Source organism: Syngnathus acus, chromosome 20 (genome assembly GCF_901709675.1).
Source record: "Syngnathus acus chromosome 20, fSynAcu1.2, whole genome shotgun sequence".
NCBI lineage: Eukaryota > Metazoa > Chordata > Actinopteri > Syngnathiformes > Syngnathidae > Syngnathus > Syngnathus acus.
In genome coordinates, this window is record NC_051104.1 from 2,269,338 (window position 1) to 2,293,006 (window position 23,669).

At 50.5% G+C, this 23,669-nt stretch overlaps 1 protein-coding gene across 2 annotated transcripts in view; it reads left to right on the forward strand.

Moving 5' to 3' along the window:
* gli3 (GLI family zinc finger 3) overlaps positions 1-23,669 on the forward strand; it is a 57,182-nt gene that overhangs the window by 11,749 nt on the left and 21,764 nt on the right. For both annotated transcript variants that reach the window (XM_037279511.1, XM_037279512.1), the window contains exons 2-4: positions 57-230; positions 13,093-13,314; positions 20,669-20,774. In XM_037279511.1, coding sequence (XP_037135406.1) covers positions 98-230; positions 13,093-13,314; positions 20,669-20,774 — 461 coding nt within the window. In that variant the 5' untranslated portion in view covers positions 57-97. The remainder of the gene's footprint in view (positions 1-56; positions 231-13,092; positions 13,315-20,668; positions 20,775-23,669) is intronic.

Here is a 23,669-nt window from a genome sequence, read left to right on the forward strand (position 1 = left end):
GAGTTGGAAACTGTAAAGATTGTCTTGAAAGCTTCTTGCCTTCGCCTCCCCCTCAGTTGTCCCGTCTCCATGCGGTGCTGAGGAATGAGCATTCGCCATGGAAACCCAGTCCCAGGCCAGTTCCGCAGCTGAGAAGAAGAAGAGGGTGGAGACCATCGTGGCGACCAAGGGCTCGTCGGCGCGCAATGACATCAGCGAGAAGGCGGTGGCCTCCAGCACTACGTCCAACGGTACGACACACGTCAACATCGTCTGATGATCCCAAGACTTTTGTCCACATTGTGTAGCCGTTTCCCAGTTCACGCTGATTGTAAAAGCTAGCCTTGTTCTTTAGCCGTTAGCCTTCTTGCTACATTCACTGCATCGTGTTTTACCCAAATGTGTCCTGGTAAGTTACTTAACTAGGCATCATGGGTAGCTAGCTAGAAGTTGAAAATCTAGATTCATGAATCAAATTTAATATAGTCATAAGCGTCTCGCTGACTTTTTCAATTTTTATTCTGGTGTCAAAGAAAGAAACGTCCTTGCCACATAAGCTAATCAGTCATCACATTTAAGCGCAGATGTCCGTGACCCGCTGCTTGTTTTTCTAACCGCGATGATATCATTTCTGAGCAACTCCCAAAAGCTGTATTTAAACTCGTGACTGTTTGCTTTACCTCCTTTTTCCCAAGCTTTGCTGTGAGTCACGCCGTATATAACACTGTCGCTAGCAATGCCTTCAATTGATGCTCTTCTGAATGCTGTGTGCCTTGTTACGCTCGTCGTTATCCGCTTTGCATTCAGACGAGGTATACATTGAGGCGGGAAAGTCTAAAGATGTAACAAAACCAGAGTTGAGATCACTGCCCTTAAGCTGCAGCTGTGCTCATTAGCAGCAAGAGGATTTTGGACTGGTTTTGGGGCTTCGGAGGTGGATGGCCCCAGCGGCAGCATCTGCCAAACAGGACAATCCCAAGTGCCCAGCGTGCAGGCTAAAAATGTGGCGGCGACTTTCTCCCTCCATGTGGGAGTTATCACAGGAAGTGGCTAAAGTAATACCGAACATCCCTGAGCGTCCTGAGAAAAGTTATTGCCGGATGGCTGACGCAGCTTTATTAATTAAAGGGGCCCGTTCAAGGGTAGGGGAAGGGGGGGGGGGGTATGCTGAAAAAAACAAGGATATAATTTGGCTCCGTAATTGTAGATTTTTCTTGATGATGTAATGACTGTTTGGAAAACTGCAGGAGGTAGAGGCAAGGTTCCCGGATCTGGATCCGAAAGACTGGCATTTATTGTTTTTCTGCACCTGTTCTGTATTTAAGACCCCTTTACAGTTCTCGAGGTTTTCATTGTTCTGTGTGAAAGGTACAGTTACTGAAGGTTGCTAGAAGGGGGGTTCACGACCGATTCCTCAGCTTTGGTTGACGTATCAGAGACGGAAATGCGTGAAGTAGAATAGCGGAAGGTATTCTCCGAAATTGTGGTGCCGTGTGAAAGCCTACTCCGTCCCGTGAGAACGACACAGGTCGATGAATGCCGGATCTACTTACATGGCTTCAAAGTCACCGGACCGGAAGTTTAAGACCATCATCGGAGTCATAAGGCAGCCAGCATTCTTAGGTCGGTTATAATTACGCCACATTCCCCTCCGCCAGAACTCATAACCTCTTATCAGGTGTAACACGACCCCCAACTTTGACCTGCATCCCCCTTCCAAACAAAAAGGTAATTGTGAGCAGCTGCCAAACCACCTCTGCGCCGGCCGGGTTCCCCTCATCGGAAGAAGGCCCAAGTCCGCAGTAACCCTGTGGGCCCGAGATCCGAACGATAACGGAATAGTTTGAAGTCTGCTGATGTTTTATTCACACTCCCCCATTGGAAGTTTCATTCAGGCACCGAGTTGTCCTTGTTGGCACAGCCCTCTGATGTGGTCGGCCACTAAAAGGTGGCTTCATCCTGTGTGCCATTCTTCTGCGTGTCCCTCATGCTCCACCTCGGCCTCCCCCCATCCCTAAACCCCCTTTTTCTTTCCTGACAACTCAAAAGAGCCGACTGCGCCGCGACAATGCCGTGATTGGAAGGGGCTTCAGCGGAGGTCCCCCCCCCCCCGTGCCCCAACTCCTTCTCTCCTTATTCAACAGGCAGGTGGGCCACAAAGTCTTCAGATTCTTTTGTTGGGATAAAAAAAATAGGATATGGTCGCAATTGGTGGGGCGGTTTTAAAAAAAATGGTTGGCTTGGAATGCTTGGGGGGTGGGGCAGGGATCATGAGAGGCTCGTGAAAGATGTTGTAAAAGTTGTGTAATTGACGAGCGGGTTGGTAGCAGTTCAAGTAAGGACAACAAAGGGGTTGGCCAGGAACTCTCTCGAGCAAAAGGAACGCTTTCAAGGAGAAAGGGAAGAAAATGGGACAGGTGAAGAGCGGCAAGAGGGGGGGGGGGACCGAGGGGTCGACGGCCCGCCGTCTTTTTAGGCGGCCATTTAAATGATCAACAGTAAATAGAGGGGGTGGCGGAGGGGTGTCATCTGACAGAAATAAAGTTCCCCTTAACAGCACGGATGGAAAGTAATTTACAGATACGCTGTCCCCCGCCATCTTTGTGCCTCCCAGATAAGGTTTCATTTCACAAACGGATAGGAGACATTTTCACTTACGGCCCGCCATTCTGGGACACCTGTGATAACAGCTTGTGGACCCCTAATTGAAAATGGGTTTCAAAATGGATTTCCACTTTTCTTCCTTGCCTCCTTCACCCCCACCCCCATCCCCCCTACCCCGCAGTCCCCTCCATCTCCCCCGTGACTGCCCCCACCGTCCGTCAAAAGCAGGCTTCATTCCGATTTTTAACCTCCCCCTCCCCTCCCCTCCCGCCTGTTTGCTCGTGGCCTGGAGAGGGATATCGAAAGGGCAAGGCGGGGGGAACTGCGAGTCTGGGGGAAATGGATCATCCCTCAGCCCGTGCCAGCGCTATGACAGCCGCGTGATCCGTCTTGTTAATGAAATCATTGATCACTTGATGGGACTCATAATCAACTGTTTCTCCGCTGTGTTCTGCCCCATCTCCGCCTTGTCCACCTCCCTCCTCGCCTTGCCACCAAAGGGATGAAAAATCTCCTCGTTTGTTGATCAAGAATAAAAAGTGTGAGCAGAGGGGCACGGGCAGCGAGCGATCGGAGCTTCGGAACCACTCCGAGGGGGATTCCTTCCATTTGTATTTGTGCTGTGTGCATTCGAGGAGGAAGCGAGGGCCCCCTTCGAGTTGCTTTGCTCCGGGTTCTGCGTCTGCGGGGCTAATGAGAGAGGACTGATGGAGGGATAAGGGACCTCCGGGGACTACCGCCAGGCCCGGGGGTCAAACAGCACAATGGAGGAGGCGTTTTGGGCCTGACACACAAACCTCTCATTGGCTATTTGTGTTCAATCAATCCAGCTTGTTGCATAAATAATACATCGAAATGCACGAAAAGCTTTCGGAATCCGTGAGGATAATTTAGGATTGTACCTGTCGACACGCAAACTGTGGGCGTGTTTTGCTTTCAGCCTTTCACCAGCGAGTCACGCTCATTTCACGGACCTGTGGACTGAAGGCAATTTCCTGCAGCAGCAGGGGGACGGGCTTTGGCAGCGCTGCCTCGCCGGGGCCCGAGGCGCGGGATTAGCTTAGCCTCGCCGCTACTCGGGGCGGAGGGGAACATGAGCCTTCCAGCCCGGCCTTGGACTCGCTCGTCTGGCAAACTTCCGTTCGCCGATGATGCACGCTTGCTTCGATGGCCTCGGGAGTCGGGAAGCTGTGGCCAGAAATGGTTCTCACCCTGTCTTACTAACTTTGGACCTCCAGAATTCTAGTCACAGTTTAGACAATCATCACTGAAGAAAACTGCAACAAGAGATATTATGACTGCAGACAGATCTGCTGGGTCGAACCGGGTCAGTAAAAATAGGTGTTCACCAGGGGTCACAGACGAGTCCCCAGACCAATGACTAACCCCAAAAAAAGATAATGAGCCTGTCCCTCGGGATATGATGTCATGGGGTTAAGGTTGGGGTAAACCAAGCAACATCCCAAGACCGCTCCACCCATGCCGGATCTCATTCCTCTGAGAGCGGGAGGCGCAGGGGCCCCGTAAAGCGGGAAAACAGTAGTTGATTATGCCTGTACTTTTTTCCCCATTTGTTGTCAGGCATCGGTGGCCTCCCCCCTGCCAGTAGGAACAAAAGCAGGAGCGTCCCGAGCCTGCCAGGAGAATTTATTATGGTGCGTTCCTTCCCTCGCTTTCTGTTGTGCTCGCCAAAGTCCTGGTGGCAGTGCGTGGCCCCGGCCCTTCTCTTCAAACGCTGACCGACGTTTGCGTCTAATGGCTTTTGCACGCCCCATCTGGTGTTGATCAGAAGAAAATGTGCAATGACAAAAACGTTTTCCAGTTTTGGGTTTTAAATGCTTCCTTGACACACATCATCATGTGGTGAGAACATATAATTAGTTAAAGGTTCGAGTCTGGCCGGGGAATTACTTGAGGATTTGAGATGGATGTGTGCACTAAAGGCTAAATAGACACAAGTTGAATGACATTCGGTAGATTGCAGAGCTCAGCCAAGAAAAGATGCCAGATGCGGCTTTTCTGAATGTTAGTTTTCATTTATGCATGTAATTCCGTGAGAAAACTAGTTGGACTGTTCCTTTTAGCATAGAGTCCGGTTCTGTACTGTATATCAAACATTTACTCAAATACTAGAATGTTTTCATATAGGACAAAACTCCAGGCTCATAGGTGGCGCCATTGTGCTTAAACAACCTCATATGGATCTAAAGAAACCTTGCCTGCTTGGCTGAGACCGCGTCATGATTAACTCCACAAACGGCGACCTCGATGCAGTACCGCCGTGGGTATTCTCATGACAGAAACTCGCGCCTCAGCCTCTGACAAACTTGATCAAGTCAACCTTTCAGGTTTGCCTGAACAAGAGGCCCCCGCATCCTCTTAATCTCCCCCTTCAACTTCCACTACCCCTGGGCCTCACCCATCTCCCTCCTCCCCACCAACCAGATCTCTCTCTCTTTCTCCTGAGTTGGGATCAAAGGGCAAAACGCATGGCAATGATTCCTGGCGATTGATTGGAAGCAGACACGGCGGAGAGGCGGCGGGCGGCGCTCCTTGTTCCTGCTCCCTCCACGCTCTCTCTTCTTCCCACCCTTGTTTCTCCCGTAAATACCTCAGGTCTGGAGTGCGAAAAGAGTTGCCTCTATTGGCGTGGAAGACTGAGAGGAACCGGGGCTGTCAGCTGATAAGAACCATTTGTCGGGTTGGATCCGGGGAGGGACGATGTAATCCCCTTGCCCCGCTCTGAGAGGAATTGATTTTGCGAAGAAGAGGGAATTGAACTCAGATGTGTTGCGCAGACAAAGTTTGCCAGAGAAACAAATGTCTGTAGAGGCAACACCAACTCGAGCGAGCCCTTCAAACTTTTTGGTCTTCGTGCATGTGAAGACTTCAACCAAAGTCAGGATGTTTTCACATTTGGTCCTTTAATCCAGATGATCCCAAAAAGTCAAGAGTTCTCTGGAAAGGGGCTCAAGGTTTGATTAGCTTCACAGCTGCAAAGGTCTCCCAAGTTCACAAAATTGTATTGAGATCATATCCAATCAGAACTGAAGAGAAAGAAATATTTTTTCTGTCGGTTCAATGTCTGGTCCACTTTTGATAGAGATTCCACGATCGTATCTGAATCTGGGAAGCTCCGCCGATGTCCAGGGGGCGACGGCTCCATTACTGCCCGGGCGTGTCTCTCGTCAGACAACCTCCAATCAGGAACAAGACGGGGGGGATGGGCTGTACTTCAACTTAGTTGGAGCATAGCCAAAAGTTTAGTTTTCCCTCCTTTGGTATCCACAAAGGACCCGCCGGAGTATCTGATTACGTTTTTAAAAGCCTTTTATCCGTCCACACTTGTTGCACACCGCTGACACTCACACATGCGTGTCGACGCTCATTTTTCTCCGCCGCTAAATGGCGGTATTGATGCCGCTCGTCTTCGGGGCACGATTATTAACTATTGGTTGACCTCATGACTTCATCTTGGAGTCCTGTCAGAGGCGCTCCATATTATGTCTAGGCCTCTCTGTGGGCTCTTTGTTTCTGGTTTTGGCTCTGGGACAGCTCTGCGTGGGTCTGTGCGAGTCCCCCCCCCCCCCCCGTGGAGTTCACAAGGGAGGGGCTTGGAGGTGAAAAGAGGGAGCTTCGCGCAGAGAGAGTTGGGGGGGGATGCAGGATATTGCGGAAACTTTGCGACGAGTGACGAGAGGAGAGATTAAGTGGGGGGGGGGGGGGGGGTGGGACACACCGCGGCACGCTTAAATCCCAAAGTAGCCTTGAGCTTGCGGTGATCACTTTAAACACCACTTTGGAATCATTCCAATAAGGACAGCAGATATGCGGCTCAAGTCAATATTTATGTGGGATTAATGGTGAGGCCCAGATTAGAAAAATGGAGGTGAGAGGCAATGCGAGCGACAGGAGAGGACAGGTCATTAAAGAGGAGGGGGCTGAAGGACGAGGGAGAGATGACACAAATGGAAAAGCCAGACATGAGCTGCTATATTTGGACTCTGAAACCAGTAACAGTTTTTCCACACTGTAGTCTCAAGACGCTTTGTCTCGTGGGCCAATGAAGGTCCAGGGCTTACCTGGACTTTTCAGGTGGGGCTTTTTTATCAAGCTGCCAAGGTCAAGCCTGAGCTAGGCTCAACCTCAATGCGTTTAGCACCGGTGAGTCCAGAACAGTGCCTCCTTGTGGGTGCCAGGTTGGCGTGAATTGAAATTGTCAGTCTTGCTAGTCAAAAAAAAAAAAAAAGAAATAGGCAAAGGGCGAGACAGCCTGAGTATTGCCAGCTGCAGCATGAAAGGCCCGACTGTGCCGTTCACTTTGCCCGAATTTGTCACACTGGCGCTTAGCCCCACGTTCGACTTGTAACGGAGCCACTCGGCCTTTCACTGAGACTAATGCGCCATGCAAATGAGCTCCTCGCACCTCTTGTGAGCGATAGCGCCGCTGTTCCCCAGACTGAACACTGTGCAAACTTTCCAGTGTGTGTTTTTGATTTGGACGCCATCTTGCCGAGTCTCTGCCATGGTTTCCTCTGTTGACTTCCAGGTGCTCGCGAGTTATGTTAGACAGAGTACAGACACTTGGCTACACTTAAAGGAAACATATCAGGACTTCTGTTTGGTTCTGTATTTTTTTTATTTTTTTACTGTTTCTAGTGTGAGTTTAGTGTAGAGCTCGCCTTTCGAATCACCCAGAATAGCGACTTGGCGTTCTTTTTTTACCGTCCCAGAGAATGAGCTTCACGCCGCAGATGCCACTGTGATCGTTTCCAAACTTCCAAAAATGTGCTTCGGCGATGTCCCACTTACTGTGTGGGTCACAGTACCGAGAGCACGGCGGACGGCGGGAAGGCGTGCAGTGACCACGGTGGAACAGCGCCAGGCATTGATAAAGTGCTTAGCAGGAGGAAAATTAATGAATCCGGGCTTCGCTCGCAAGAGGGTGTGTGTGTGTGCGTGTGTGTGTGCGTATGGATGGACGGGAAGCTGGCAACAGCGAGGGGGGAGTAATCCTGTTCCAGATAAATGGCTGATCCCCCTCATTCCTTAGCTATCAAATGTCAAAAGTTAAATTAGCCCGCTAGCCTTGGTTAGAAGCTAATGTGCTAGTCAATGGCTAGCGGGCAGGTGCCTCATTAAGCGACCGCCTCCTGCCTCTTTCAGGGTGCACTCAATTAGCTCTGTTTGACATTTTTTGTTTCACTTTTTTCATTTTTTATTTTGAGTTTATTTCTATTTTCCGGTCTCTCATCCCAAAGAGTGAAAGGTTTAAAAAAAAAACTTTGAAGCAATAAGCCGAAGTGAATGAACCGTTCGCTGCTCTGTCGTGCAGTGGCTTTTTTAAATTTCTTTTCCCTCCTCTCGACTGGATCCCAACTGTTGGCTCGCCACTTCTTTGCTTTGGCCACGGTTCCATTTCTCTTGGCGGGTCCGCGCTAATCGGAGTGCCACAGACCGGTCCGGCTCGCTCTGGCTCGTGTGTGTCGCAAGTAAGATTCTGCCTTTCGGGCCCACTGCTGGCGTTCTGGGAAGCTTTCCCAGATCTACGACGAGCCACCGTCTCAGTCGGTGCTAATTCGGGACCCTCGGGGCCTAAGAATGTGTGCCAAGGTGCCCTTTGGTCAAAGTCTCAGACCTGAATATGGCTCCAGTAGTTGGTATGTGAGAATAATGTACCGGAGAAGTTACATGGGTGTGCAATCATGTGGCATTGTTACAGAGGACAGTTTGAAGTGCGTAACAGGTTACAGCCCATCACTGGCGACTTGTGACCGTCGACAGCCGATTGGCCCGGTGCGTTTAATGGAATCTTTGGCTTTGAAGCTGCCATCAAATGCACCTACCTCTTGGTGTTTGATTCGCCCAAGAATGTAGGCCAAGATGTACTTGCAGTGAACAGTCTTAAAAGCTGCGTAACTATCCCCAGTCAAAAGGGTGGGGGGGGCAGGCTTTTTAGTTGTAGCGGGCCCCTGCTCATTGCTCCATCACAATGTGGTCCTGATGACATGCTGGTGGGGTTTCCAGCCGCCGCGCCCCTGATGGGCGAACAAGGGGGAGGCCGAGGGGGCCGGCGGAGTCTTGGCATGACACAATCCCGCTGTGAGCCTGATTTGAGGTGAGTGCCGGCAAGACGGAAGGAGCCGGGCAGGCTTTGATTTGCCCCTCCCTGGCTCTGGGGCCCGGTGGCCGCCGCTGCCGGAGGCTGAGCTCCCGGAGGCCGGGGTGGTGCGCATGAGGGGCGTCCCTGCAGACCCCCAGCGGCAGAGAGAGAGCCTGCGGTGGTTGGCGTAGCGGGAAATGGGGGTGGGGCTGGGGGAGAGCCAAATTGAGATGTGGGAGTTGTTGAGTTTGCTTGGATGAATATTGAAGCAGGCATTTGTGGTGTGTGAAATCAGTTGCCGACTGCTAACCAGGAGCCGGAGCCGACAGTCGGATCGGGTTCCGCCCTGCTCGCCAATGTGAACAGAGGTTTCATTCAGGCGCAAATGCTCACCGGGAGCAAAAAAAGAAGTTTTTGTGACACTTTCAACTATCCAAATTTTAAATCTTCTGTGATCGGAGGCAGAGAGCTGGACTCGAACCATCCTGCTAAAAGGCCCTCAGGTACCTCGCAGCACCTGCCTTGTAAGTCACGATTGCACAAGTCACCCGTCGGGCGGCGAGAACGCCACCCTATCGTCTTAATCCCGCTCGCGGCGGTTACATCGGGCTCGCTCAGATTTTTCCAGTCTTCCGGGCAGGCGGCTAATCGCCGGCGAATCCCGCGCGTCGATTGCGTGGAATCGGGCGCGTCAGCCAAAGCGGCTTGGAGAGGTGCTCTTATTAAACTCCAGCCAGCTGCTGGAATGTTCTCCTGCTCATTGTTAATTGGGGAGAGTCTCCAGTCTTTCCCGGGAGTTGATTTGCAAGAGAAAGGCGAGGAGGAGGAGGAGGGAAGAAAGGGGAGCAAGAGATTATTGCACAGGAGGAGAGGAGCTTTGAAGAGCAAGTGCTGGTGCGATTTTGCTTCATGTCTCCTCTCTGTGCAGCCAAAACCTGTTTGTGCCATTGACAAGCGCGTCTTTGAGGCGCGCAAGGTGGAGCGCCGCTTCTCTCCGGCTTTGGCTCAGAGGTACAACAACACCTCTTCTGATGTTTGGGCTGCACAAAAGACGCTGGCTGGGGGTTGGAGGAGAGTTGGCGGAGGTTTGGGGGAAGGGGGGGGGTCTTTTTTTTTGTAGTGGGCCTTTGTGCACCCGGTGAAACGTGCACGTCCCGGCCTCGGAGACTGACAAGAGTTGAGGCCGGAGGGCAAATCGGATGCTTGAGAGTGAAAGACGGATTAGCATGTGGAGGAAGGAGCCGTTCTTATTTTTTCACCTCTGCCTTTGACGCGGGGCAAAAAAAAAAAAAAAAACGTTTTTAAGGTTTCTCTGAATGATTGGAGTGCCACTTCATTGGTCCAATCAGTATTCCCTCACTATATTACTGTTCCGCCTTCGCTCCCTTGCTATATCGGGCATTTTCACCTTGCTAACATTTCAAGTCAAGTCAAGTCAAGTCAAGTTTATTTGTATAGCCCTAAATCACAAGCAGTCTCAAAGGGCTTCACATAGACAAAAATTGACAATTATTCTCAAAGCATCCCCTGATCTTAAGCTCCAAATTTCAGACATACAAACTTTTTTTTTTAAGAGTTGCGTACCTTTGTGTGGCATTGTTTGAAACATTATAATTCCCGCGACATCTCCGCTGATTTTAGTTAGCCCATCCATGGCATTTCACACGATAGATTACAATTAAATAATAACAATGACAAATATTATAAAAATATTAAAAAAATATATAAATATATACAAATATAAATCTACAACAAATATTTCAAAATATATAAAAAATAATAATAAATTTGATTTGATTTTTAATTTCCAATGTTTACTTCTCTCGGTGTGCAACAAAAAAACTTCAAACTTCATTTAAAATATTTATAATAATCACCTCCGTTTTTGGCCGTCTCGCTCAATGGCACCAAGGTAAGTCACGGCCACTCGTTTAAAGTCCTGGCATCCACTCCCGAAGGTTTGTGGCCTGTTCTGACAATAGCGGCACGGACAAGAGGGCGACATTTGGGATTTTGACGACTTTAATGAGCGGCTCGCAGGTATTGAGCAGCCCCGCTAAAAGGGGCTCGGGGAAGAATGGCGCAACAGTGCGCCCGTACCTTTCTACTACTAAAGGCGGGGCGCGCGCTCTGATCAGGACGGCAGCGATCACAATTACCTTCTTTTCAAATCCTTCAGTGACACTGCAGGAGGAAGGAGGACTTTGAACAGTTGAAAGGCGCCAGTGCGCTTTCAAGCTCAAACGCGAGCAGGAAAGGCCTCTGAAATTTGTTCAGCGCTCCCCATCCACCATTAGCTTGTTTCTTCCTCTCGCCTGCAGGCATTTAACCGCTTTTTGAAAAGATGTTAAGAAATTCAATCACCACAGAGAGAGAGAGAGCGCGGGATAGTTCTGCTATTTCTTAGTTTTTGGTCTGCAGAGGCCCTGCCTGCTGCTTTTGCGCTGGTCCGAACAGAACCGACGGACGGTTGGATGCGGCGACCATGGGAAAAAAAACAGGCAAATAAAACATGAGAAAGGGAAAAGTTCTTTTGAAAGCGGAAGACAAAAGCTTCTTCGTCCACTTCTTGTTGTTCTCGTGTCCACGCAGGAGTCAATTGAGCCTCCAAGTGGTTGGTTAACCATTGAAGGTGCTCGGGAGAGCAGTAATGAAGCCCCTTAAGGTGCCGTATGGGACATTGATGAACCCACCCCGGGTTTGCCATGGCAACGGCTGCGGGGGCCACGGCGAGCTCGTGACACCGCTGTGATTGAGCCATTAGTCGCTTGACCTCACCGGGAGGGGGAACTCCAAACGGGCTTTCACACCAGCCAGCTAATCCGGCTTTTTTTCCCCCCATACTATCTTTTTCGTAGTATATTTTATGGCAGGCCAACTATTTTCCAGGTGGTCAAAAGTTTGTGAACGGCCACCTTGAGCCTCCAAGCAGCCAATTAAGAGCAACAAAGCAGGCCAGATGAACGAGCGCTTCCTTAAGAGAGCACCGTTGAGGAGGCGAGATTTAAGAGAGGGGGGGTGGCCGGAAATGCGCCCGCTCTTATTCCGTGACGGCGGCAAATTGCGGGGATCCTTTAACGCGGAACTGACAGGCTGAGAGAGGAGCGAGCCGCCCTCATCCGTAGGAAATGACAGCGTCAGTTATGATCTAAGCATTTAATCCCATACGGCACAGCCCGTGATCTTATTAAGGGAATAATGGCATTTATACGCTCTCGAGCTGGATTAATAGGTCTGGCTCTTGCAAAGCGCAATATTAACATAAAGGGATTTCGGGAATCGGGTTCAGCCGCCGCCGCCGACACGGGCTGGAAAATAGCGGAGGCCGGGAGCGCCCCGCTAAAAAAAAAAAAAAAACGTGTCTGACGTCAACATGTGAGGAGGCGCGAGCTGACTGGAGCACTGCACATATTTATGATCTTATTTTTCTGATGTTTTATAAATGGAGCCATGTAGCAGTTAAAAGGCTGTCAACTGGCCGATTTTAGAGACACGTCCAAGGGGCTTTTTGCAGACCAAACATTTGAAAAGGGACGTTTGAGTCAAAGTGACCAAACTTTGAAAAGTTTGAGCAGAGATTCTCAAAGTGGCTCCTTCTGCTGCTTCATTTTTGTTGTATTTGTTTTACGACTAAATAACAAGCCTGGATTAGGACTGGCCACGAAACCAACATTCAACCTTCCAATTGCCATTTTTTGTTGCTTTCTCATTCTATTGTATAATTAAGCGGCTCATATTGACATTGTAGCAAAGAAACAAAAACAAGAGGAAGGATAAAACTCCTCTCGGTTGGCTGGCTGACTTTGCGTCCCCCCACCCCCTTGCCAGTTCAAAGGTCAAAGGCCGCGTCTTTCTCGGCTGAGCTCAGCCCTTGAACTCAACTCGACGTTTATCCCCTTCTTTAGCCGACGTGCCAGGAAGCAACCTCCCCCTCCTCCCCCAGAGATCCCGCGCCTCCCAATTTCTCCGTCAGACAGCGGATGAGAGATTTAGTTTAAGAGCAGTCCAACGGGGGGGATGGCGAGGGAGGGGAGCGCTTGATACAACCCATGACGCTGTTTAATGGGCAGCTTGGAATGCGGTCGAGAAGCCTCTCTTGCTCTCTCCGTGGGATTTATGAAGGAGGGGGAAAAAAAGCTGAATTTAAGAGCAGACTTCTGGGAAATCCTTACGTTTTGAAACACTTTTACCCATACGCATGTTTGCACTGGTGATAAAAAGTCTCACTTGCAGGTGAGGAAAATCTGTGTCTTTATTTATTGAATTTTTTGCAACCAGAAAGACAAATGACAAGACGATTTGCCAACCACATTGCGTAATATACATTTTTGAGGGCTGAATGTTTCGCGCCTCAATCGTGAAATGCTACGTCGTCCCTAACGAAGTTCTTGTGCTGTTTTTGGCAGAGGACGAGAGCTCGGGCCCGCCGTACCACCGCGAGAGGCGCAACGCCCTCATCTCGGAGCGCGGCGCCAGCGAGGAGCCCTCCACGTCCACCGAGGAGCGGCCCTCGCCGCTCAAGAAGGAGCTGCACGGCTCGCTGCCACACCTGGCCGAACACGCCCTGCCCTACCGGGGGACTCTCTTCGCCATGGACCCTCGCAACGGCTACCTGGACACGCACTACCGTAAGAAATTTTCTTTTGAGCGCGGGAACATTCCTGTAGTGTGTGCACCCGGGTTTTTTTTCATGAGAGCGCTTCGAGTGTGAGAGGCAACGTGGCGGTTGCAGGCGGCGTTGGTATGGCCAGCGCGCCTGCTTAATTCCCTCATTAAGGCGGTCCGCCTAAACGCCGAGCCCGCTCTCATCAACTCGCACTTCAAACGGCCCGATGTCAACTAACACTGCCCCCCCCCACACACACCGCAACTGTGAGATCCGCCAAGCAGGCTTAATGTGAGATGGTGGAGATAATCTGAAGCAAAGGTGGACGGCGGCGAAATGATTGGGTTAGCACGAGTCTGATTAGGAGGCTAATTGCCTCTCGACTTTGCCATCAATCGGCTCGGAAAAGCGGTTCCGGCCGATTGCTAATGAAAAGTCCAGCGGAGCCCGACCGCCAAGTGTAACTCTATTTACTGAAGGTAAAGCGCACTGACGATGGGGGCCGTTCCATCCTGGCCTAAAGTCAGCAACACTGCCACTTCTCGTTTGAGTAGCAGGAATCCCGCAAGTAAAGGGAGGGGAGGGGGCGGGGCCGTAACATGAAGTCTCACCTCCTCTAATTCATTCCAGGTGTGTACAAGTGATGGAGAGGCCCTACACAATAACACGCAAGCTCATAAATCGGCTTAGCATGGTTTCTGGCCCGTGTCGGCGCCAAAACGCGACGGCACCTGCAGCCTCCGCATGCACCTGGCGGCAAGAATAAGAAGAAAAGAACGCGGCCGGCCCGGCAGCTTGTCTTCATTCAGCCAGTCGCGTGATCGTCCTTGGCCTCGGCCCGTGTTTACTTTTGGGCTTTCCACCCACTTGAGCCCAACACAAGAGGAGCCGCGAAGCAAACATGGCCCCTATTGTTAGCGTTAGCTAATCGTGCCGATGCTCGCGTCTTAGCCGCTTTTCTTGAGCAAACGCACCGGATAAGAGTCGGCATCGCTTCTAATGTACCGAGGCTTTTGGCGCCAGGGATAAGGAGGAAGGGATTGCGCCGGGGATTAATGAGAGAGGCGGCTGTTTGTTTTTCAAGACGCTAATTGTCTTTAAGTGTGAATGCGACATCTGTTTACATTCTGCGCCGATTAGCCGGTCAGCCGTCCAGCAACAGTCGTCGTCTTCTTTAAAAGTGGGTCTCTCTTAAACATGGGGGCCCTCTTTTGCCAAGATGGAAGACAAAGCCCATTCTTTCTTTTCAGGCCATGGATTTGTTGCAAATGTTAAAACGGCTGCTGAAAACGCGGCGGTGAAAAAGTTCAAATCTCTCCGCTTAAGAATTCGCTTGGCAAAGTGACTTTTTTTTACAGCGTGGTGATGGCCGCCTTTGGGCCCTCGTACAAAAGCCTCGTTGTCCTTGACTGATGGCACAATCTGAGCTGGCTAAGCCTGAGGCGGCGCGGCCGTGGCTCTCGCGGCCGCCGGATTCCCATTCGCGAGTATCCTCGCTAAGCCTGTCCACTGAGCCCGGACGGAGGTGACTACTACCTGGATCGGCGGGGGAAAGGAGGTCACCAGGGTCACAAATCCGCTGAGCCGTAGCGCGTCCGTTTCGATATCAAAATGGAGCTGAACGTCTTTAGAGTTCCATTCTGTGTGTGTTATAGTTTTATTGTCGTTTTTTTCTCTTAAATTGTGGTTTACTATTATGTTGCAGTTTAGTGTAGTCGAGTGTGGTGTCAGCTGACTAATACCTGGATCACTCAAGGATCCGTAAAGGAGAGGAACAGAGGTCAGGGGAGGTCGATCGGTCGCAAAACTGCTGCGGCTAGCTGATCTCGGGCTTCGCTGAGCCGTAGCACGTCCAGGCGTCCGTCCGGCCCTCCACGCATCCGTCTCAATATCAAAATGCAGCTGACCAGTGAACTGAGCGAGCCGGCTGTCACCGCCGCCGAACGTGATCGGCACGACAACGGCCTCGCCGTGCCGACAAGTAATTACAGCGCTCCGCTTCATGTGGACTGCGCAAGACATTTTCATTTATCTTCAAGTGTGGGTCTATGTTTTTTTCGACGGGAGGGGAGGGGGGTTAGAAAACCAAGGAGTGACCCCTCGGAGAACCTGACAAGAAGCGACCTTCCGTGGTTTCAAAAAAGGGTCTGAAGACATGAAAGGAAGAAATCTAGTGTCTTTCTAGTTCTACCATAGTTCACGTGTCGTTCTAGTTTAGGACGGGTCTTTGAAGCGACCCACTTGGGCCGGCGTGCCTTCAAAGAAAGCCCGAGGTGCCGAGGCACGGGCTAAATGTTTGTCTTTACGACGCCTCGAATGTTGCGGCGAGGCGCATTCCCTCGGTATCATCGAGAAGCGGCGGCAGCCTCGGGCGTGCCGCAGGCGAAGCGAAGGGACGCCTTCCATCCGCGGCTGACGCCTTTCATCAGGACAGAACAACACGGGGGTCCCGGTGGTCCGGCACACCAGGGATCATCACATCACCCCCTTTTTACAGCTTATTAGCCGCATCGCCCAATCTGCCATGCGAGTTCCTCTTTGTATGCGTGACTTAAGAGTTCTGAACATCTTCAAGTCACGTGACCCGGTCTGGAGAAATAACGGCGCGTCTCGTTAACAATGACGAGATTAAACGCGAAGAGGCCGAAGGAGAACGAAGCCGAATTTCCAGGGAATTTAGCACGTTCAAAGAAGAGCGTTTGGTATCAGCGCGGCAACATCTGTCGCAGCGCCGCCGTAGCGCTTTTTTTCAACTTCCTCGTTTTCTTAATCGCGCACGCACAAAACATTCCGCTGATGTCGCGAAGGCTTAAAAGCAAGATTTGCGGCATCTTGACAACAATAACAATTTGATTATTGGCCGGCCAGCCTCCTTATTAGCGGGATTATGGTGTCTGCGTGTGTTGGTTCATTCAGGCCCATTGCTCGTGTTATCGTTTTTTTTTTTCTCTACAGCTACATAAGATAAGCTAACATCAGCTCAGCGGGGTACAACTTTCGCTTCTAATGAGATTCAAAAACATGCTGAACTTGCGCAATATGTAAAGCCTTGGACAGAAAGTTGAACTTCCAAAAGTACATTGCAGTTGGAGAACAAATATAATAAGTCAACTTTTAGTTTGGTTTGATTACAGTTCTATGATGAAGCAAACTTGCCTGCCATGAGCTACAAAAAATAATGCTCGCTTTCTATAGCGGAGCTGTCAGCTGAACGATAGATTCATGATGCTGCGCTGTTCTGATTTCTATCTTCGGCGCAGGACCATTAAAAGCTCTCCGACGAGAAATCGGCAGCGAAGGTGGCGCGCTCAAGTGTGGGGAGGTGTGAGTAACAAAGGCCAAAATGAAGAGAGACATAAAAGAACGGGGGAGGGAGCGCAAGGAGGTCAGGCCCATCACACGCTGCCGTCTCGCCTTCAAAGATGCCTGAGACAGGTGGCAGCTCCAGACAATCTCTCAGCGCAGAGCAGCATCCTCTCAGGAGGTGATAAGGGATTCTTCCGAGCGGGGCACCTTCCCTTCCGCCCCACCCCCTCAGCCTCTTTGGCTTCTCCCTTTGATGTGGCTCCGCCGCCGGCGGCACAGGGGCCGCCAGGACGGACCTTCGGGAAGCGGCGCCCCGGCCCCGGCAACCGCTCGGCTCTCATTAAAGCTCCGCCGCTTAATCCTCTCCGAGGTTTCTACGGCCGGGCCCGAGGGCGGCGGCGGGGAAGCCCAGAGCGCCACCTGCGTGACAAAGAGGCCAAAAATCACTGTGACGCAAGTTCCCCCTTCACTTCTTCCTCACTTCCCTCCCGGTTCCCTTGATAGCACCTTCCAGTGTTGGCGGATTATTCCGGGATGGACGCGGTTGACGGGTTGTGCTAAATGGATTACAACTTTGGCTTCGTTTTGGAGGACGGTGCGAAAACAAGCGATTAGCTTGCAGACGTGAGAGCAGCTGGAGTTCTACTTTAGTTTTGAGGGAGTCGAGTTTATAGTTCTAGGTCTTTATTTTGAAAGATTCCGGCCCGCGTTTACGGAGCCTGTCGACAAAATAGCGGCCTTGGCTTCTTTGTCACTCAGCAGTAACGCAGAATGTCGGAAGGGGGCCAAATAAATCCCCGCGAGGGTGGAACTAAGATAGACGTCGCCCGACGCTGGTGAGTTAACTTGAGGTTTAAATCAACTCGCCTTGTGTCGGAGACATATCGGCGTTCGGGTGGGGGGGGATCTCAGGGAGATAAAGACTCTGGTGGGTGGGGGGAGGTGTGCAGGGCTGCACTTTTTTTTTTTCCAGCTACTAAACTGCTGTGTGAATCTCTCTTAGCTTGGGAGGGGGAGGACGGCAAGGGGGGGTGGTTTGGGTGGAGAGGCCGGCGCATAGCGCTTTGTTCGGCTCCCCCCCAGCTTATCCCAATCTGGAGAAATTCAGCAAATGTGGGAGATAGATTGGCGCTCCCCACAGGCCCGCTGAAATAACCCGCACTCCCTGATCCACTCTGGGATAGACTCGGTGGGGAAGGGAGGGGGGCGGGTTGATGCTGTCACGCATGTTGAGTTCCTCTCTCTAGCAAGACCGGGCTCCTCTGTTTATTCACTAATTAGGTGCTTGGACCTGAAACAATCCAGGTCATTAGGTAAAATCCAAAAAGTGGGTGGGACGACTTATTGCGCAAACCCGCGCAAAAGAAAAAAGATCCTAAACTACCATCTCGTAGTGAAACATCACAAGCATCTGTACGTGTTGGAAAACAGCGACGGCGTTCCGTATAATTTGAGCGCCAGATGAGTGACAGCTGGGATGAGTCGGTCAGCAAGGCGGCGCACAAACCTGATATTAACTCCAAACGTTTACCTCCAAACTTAATCACAGCTCTGCGTTAAGGCCTTGGATTTGGGGCCCCTTCCACAGGCTTGCTTTTCATCTATTTTGAAACTTTTGGGGGGTGGATTATGGGATATCCTTCTCACAGCGCCATCTTGCTTCAAGTTCAACACCAGTCGAGTGCTCAGTGAGTCCAAGACTTGTTTTTGTGGTGCTGCTAGTTAGAATTTTGTCTGTAGTTTGAACGCAGTTGTAGTTTTGTTACACTTTTAGTGGAGTCGCCTTGTGGTTTCAGAGTGGTTGTCGTTTTAAGTCCAAAGTTTAGTTCGTGCAGTTCCAGCATAGTAATTTGGTGCGGTGGAAGCGCAGCCGTGGGGCCCGATTCACGGCAGGCGTGCCTCGGCGGTGAGCTCAGGCGTCCCGAGCGAGGTGGCATCATAAAACGTGTCGGCGTCAAGCTTCATATGTTCCACATTAGCTCCCTCCGCCCCGCGCAATCCGTCAGAGGCTCTTTGTGCGCTCGCCGAGAGCGTAAACCCGGCCGCGGGCTGACTTGACGACGACAGACTGCCATTGGAAATTGTTTATGAAAACCTGACTGAGATTTACGAGCGGTTACTCGGTTCACTGAGTCTCCTCTCTGGGGAAAATAAGGAGATTAACACTGTGCTTACATAAAGGAAAGGAAAAATATATGCACTTATTTAAAATATATTGCGCAATCAAAGGTGTAGCGGAATAAATGTTTGAAAAATAACATTTCAAAATGTATGATAAAGGTGCTGAAAAAAAGGACTGTTGTAAATTTTCAACAAAGTTGAAGTGCTGTAACATAATGCAAACTTTTATTTCGTGATTCGTTTTCATACCACTAGAGGGAGCCGGTGTACAATTTGCGGTAATTTGTCAATCACCGATAGAGACGAAAACTTTTCAGTTTCTTTGCATCGGAGTGATTTATAGACAAGGCATCAACTTTTGGAATGTAAAAGATGGGCTTTGGTGCGATAAAGGTTGGGAAACGTTTAAAAGAAATCGCACGCTAAAAAGAGACTGCGAAGTAACGACGGCAAAGAAAAATAAAAAGTGATGGTTTAGGTTTGATCCTCATATTCTTTTGACAGCATTCAAGTGTCCAATAAAAGACGAGGCAATTAGAAGCCCACTTATATTTCGGTGTGTGGAAATTAATGAGCCTCGACAAAGTTTGCCTTTAATTGCCTTTTCGTTAAAACCCGCTTGTAATCGGGTCTTAATGAGAAAAATGAGAGAAGAACAAAAAAAAAAAACTGTGTCGCTGCACAAAGTGACATCAGGGTCATTAGGAGGAAACGTTTGGATGATGATGAAAAGTCTGGATCAAAACCATGTTTTCAGCGTTTGGCCTTAAGCTAGCCCCCCCTCCCCCTCCCCTTGGCTGTATCTGTGGCCTCAAATGGCCTTCCTTTAGAATATCCAGAAGAGCAGCAGCAGTTAAGCCCTGAAGTAAACACCGAGGAGTCCCCACAGGAAGCTGTGGAGATGGATGGCAGGATGGATCCAGAAGACCCCACCCCCACCCCCCCCACCAGCACTTTGCCCCCTCCTGCAGTGTGTACATCCCCCCCCGGTGACACATGGCTGTTTGCCTCACTAATGGACGTTTGCGCTGGCGTGAAAGAGGCAGCCGGCCGGCTCTGTTTAGACAGAGCTCGGCTTACGTAAACTCGGGAGCACGACTCAAATAAACCACACGGGCCGCAGGCGCAGCACGCGTGGAGAGAGGAACGCAGGATTCTGGGTAATGCGGTCCACTTAAGTTTGGGGCATTTGTTATGCTCTCAAATTGGCATTGCAGGCCAGAGCATCAGGCTTTCAAAATTACTGTCCCAAAACTTTTGTCCGTGTGGGCTCTGTTTGCAGCAGTGATGTGGTCAACCAACCTGAGCGCCCCCCACCCTCGTTCTTATGAAGCGCCGCTTGTTGAGCCGTCGGCCATCTGCCATGGCGCCGCCGCACGTACCCCGCCAGATGTTTCCCCCCACCGACAAAATAAAAAACGTACCCACAACTTGTATGTATTAAAAAAGCAAACATACGGATGACATCAGAGCCTCGCCGCGTGAAGGTATGCAGATGTTGACGCGCGCTTTGCCTCGGGGCGCTGCGGCTTGGCAACGTTCAAGTCACACGTGTGCGCCTGTGAATGAAGTCGCGCGAGTGTGTGTTTAATGCCGAGGTGGAATGTCATCGCTTGTTGTTGCTGTTGAACCCCTTCCAAGTTTGACAAGCCGACTCGCCCGGTGATTCGTAGGCTCGTCGCAGCTTGTCCGACAGTTCGCACATGCGTGCCAGCACACGTTTAACACGGTGGTGTGAGTGTAAGTTATGGCCTTGTGTGTGTGTGTCAACAAATTTGTCTTGTAGGTGACTAAAAAATTACTTGAAATGTATCCACAGTTTGCTTTTTAAATGAGGACTAACGAAGCTTCGTGAAGCATTTTTTGTGCAACTTTCCTAGTTTGGTGTTATAGCGCCACCTGTTGCTGTGGCGTCCATTTAGTTTCTGTGCTTTTTGTTTTTTTGTCAGCCGCACCTCAGTTCTTCCCGGCCTTCCACCCGCCGGTGCCCATCGACGACAGACACGCGCAGGGTCGCTACATCTACGAGCCGTCGCCCGTGCCGCCTCTCCACGTGTAAGTAGCGACACGCCACACCACTCAATCACCTCGCCAACATTTTTGACGGTTTTAAAAATGCCCCCTCGAAGTATTTGAAAAGCTCTGAGAAAGAATTCTGCCTGGTCAGTCTTGAGTATTTAAGTCCCCCCCCCACACCTTACACTCACCTTTAATCACACATTTCCACTCCCCCGCTGCAACAAGGCGTCATTTGTATTCGCCGTGTCGGCTCGCCTCGCCTCGTCGTCCTTGCGGCGTTTGTTGGGACACGGAGGAAGCGATCAGCGCGCGACGAGGACAAATTGGACAGGGCAGCTACTTGGGCCGCATTATGTTTGATATTCCTCATCATTATCAGCCCCCGCCCTTTCCTCGTCCTCTTCCTCCTCCACCTTCTCTTCACGCCGTCATATCTCCCCCTCGCCGCCGTGCCGCTAAGCGTAATGAATTTTTGATGCGCCCTCCTCCGCCAGCCCATCGCACCTCTCGGGGGAGGGGGGGGGAGCTGATTGATGCCCCGTGTCAGCGCAAACAAAATGGCAAATATAATTTAGCATTTAGCTTATGCGGAGATAATGGGGCCAACACGTGGCGGCAAACACGGCCGCGCGCCAACAAACAGGCTGGCTGGCTTGTTACCCGTCAGGGGGAGAAGGATGGCGAGCGGGAATTGAATTAAGGAGGGGACAAGTTATCTGCCGCCGCGACCGCTCGGCTCGCACAAAGTCTTGGACGCCATAAACTCGTCTAAACTTGTTTTTGGTCGTCTGTACGGCGCTCCTCTATTCCCAATTAACCCAATCAAATCCCAAATTTCCGCTTGAAGCGGCGATGCGTTCTGGGATGCGTCCCGTGGCCCGAGGACAGACTCCCGGAGAAATATGGCATTGTTTGAAACAAGTTCTCCTCGGCGAGAGGAATTCATCGTTATTAGCACCGTGCCAACTGTGGCTAAGTACACGGGCGCTATTATTGCAGTACTTCCCCATGCAGCCTCTCATTATGGGCTGTAATTACACTTGGGTCGGACCCCGCGGCGCTTCCATCAATCCAGCCCGGCGTCCCCCACTTTTTTTTTTTTTTTTTTATGCCAGGCGCGCGAGTCCGCCGCAAACAACCTGCCGCGCTTGTTTCCTCATCCGCCGTCTGAACGCGGCAACGCAATCGCATCCTATTAGCGTGACGGCCTAATTGAAACATGTTTATTTATGGCCGCTGCTTTGGGACGAGGCGCGGCCGTTAGCGGCGCGGGCTAACGGGCTCCGGCGTTATGAGGCGGGCGGAATTGAATTAAAAGCTCATAAAATGAAATATGCTCCGTATTAGCTGTTTGACACTTAATTTGCCTTCAAATGAGCGGAGGAAATCACAAATTAACTGTCCTTTGTTTTTCAGCTCCCTTTCTTACCTCTCTGCCACGATTAGGCGAGGGGGAGCGCAATTACAGACACAGGCTAATCGTTTACTTTATGAATTTCTGAAGGGGGAGGTAACAATATGCCATTGAATATTAAAGCCCACGGCTTGGAAAGGGTGGTGCTGGATGGGGCTCGACTTGAAATCCTTAGAGTTCATTAATAGACATCTCCAGAGACGTAAATAAAATGGTGATTTACAAGGGTAAAGTTTAAGAAACATTTGCAGTAATATAATTTTTTTTTCCAAAAGAGTAAAAAGTACTGTATTTGACTGGGAGTATTGTTATTTTGTCTGTCGACATCTGTTGCTCCACTGTTTGTATTCATATCGCTGTCGCTTCAAGGCTTATAATGCCGCAAGGTTGAATAGTTAGCTGCTCTATGGAGTTTCGCATTGTTTGCTAGCATAAAGCTAAACAGACTTTCTTAAGGCCAAGGAATGTGGTTTTCTTCATTTCATTCTCTTGCCATCATCCAAAAAGTTGGAGTGAGCTGAAGCGTATCACGTTCACGTCAAACTGTTGCTCCAGTCAAGTGGACCGTAACAACTTACCCGCCTTTTCCAACAAGCAGCAGTTTCCTTCTAAAATCAACACGTTCACAGCTGAAGAGCACACCCATCCGCGGGGGTCCCGCCGTCGCTTTTGTGCCGGGGGCAAGGGGTTCTCCAGCCCGGGGCGCCGCTTTTATCGCCCGACCTCGGACAGCACGGCCAAGCTTTGGCGCCGTTACCTAGCGACCGGTCGCAACAATCGCAAGTATTCGCGCGGAGTCAATGATCGGCATCGGTGCTCAATGGTGGGGAGACCCCGGGCCCCTTGTTGTGAGGACAGCACTAACAAAAGCTTCTTATTGACTGAGCTGCCTTTTGACTCTGTGTGGATTTAGGAGATGATTACTCCAAATGAGTCAATTAAAGCAGCGGCTCTCAAAGTAGGGCTCCTCTGCAAGCCATCAAAACCATCTTGTGATGTAACAAATTGGGCCCTGGACTCCAAAAAGTCCAGAATGAAAAGACCTTGCAAGTCTAGTGCGCCGACAAAGAATTCTAACCACTGGGTACATTTTGAAGATTTATTTTCTCAAGACAGGTTTTGCTGCCGCCGGTGTCCGAAAAAGGAAGTTATTTTCTGCATGTCTGGATGGCGAGGGCAGGGCGTGTGCTTTGGATTTCTTTCGAGAGTGTGTTTGTTCAGCTGCGCAAGGATTTCATGCACGCAGAGGCCGTAAAAGACTAGACCCAATTGTGTGCCATCAATATCATTTGCAATGTTATGACAAAGTCAGAAGCGCTAAAGCTAAGCTATGCTAACACACTCGCATAATGTTGCTTTGAGACTGCCTGAGTGACGACACTGTTATCAAGAATCTCGGAATTAGCATCGACTCTACTTTCCACCACAATGCATATTTTGCGCCAAGTTTTATTGCTAACTTTCACACACAATGCCCTCTGTTGTGTGTGTGTGTTGTGTTTCTCAAGGATGTGGCC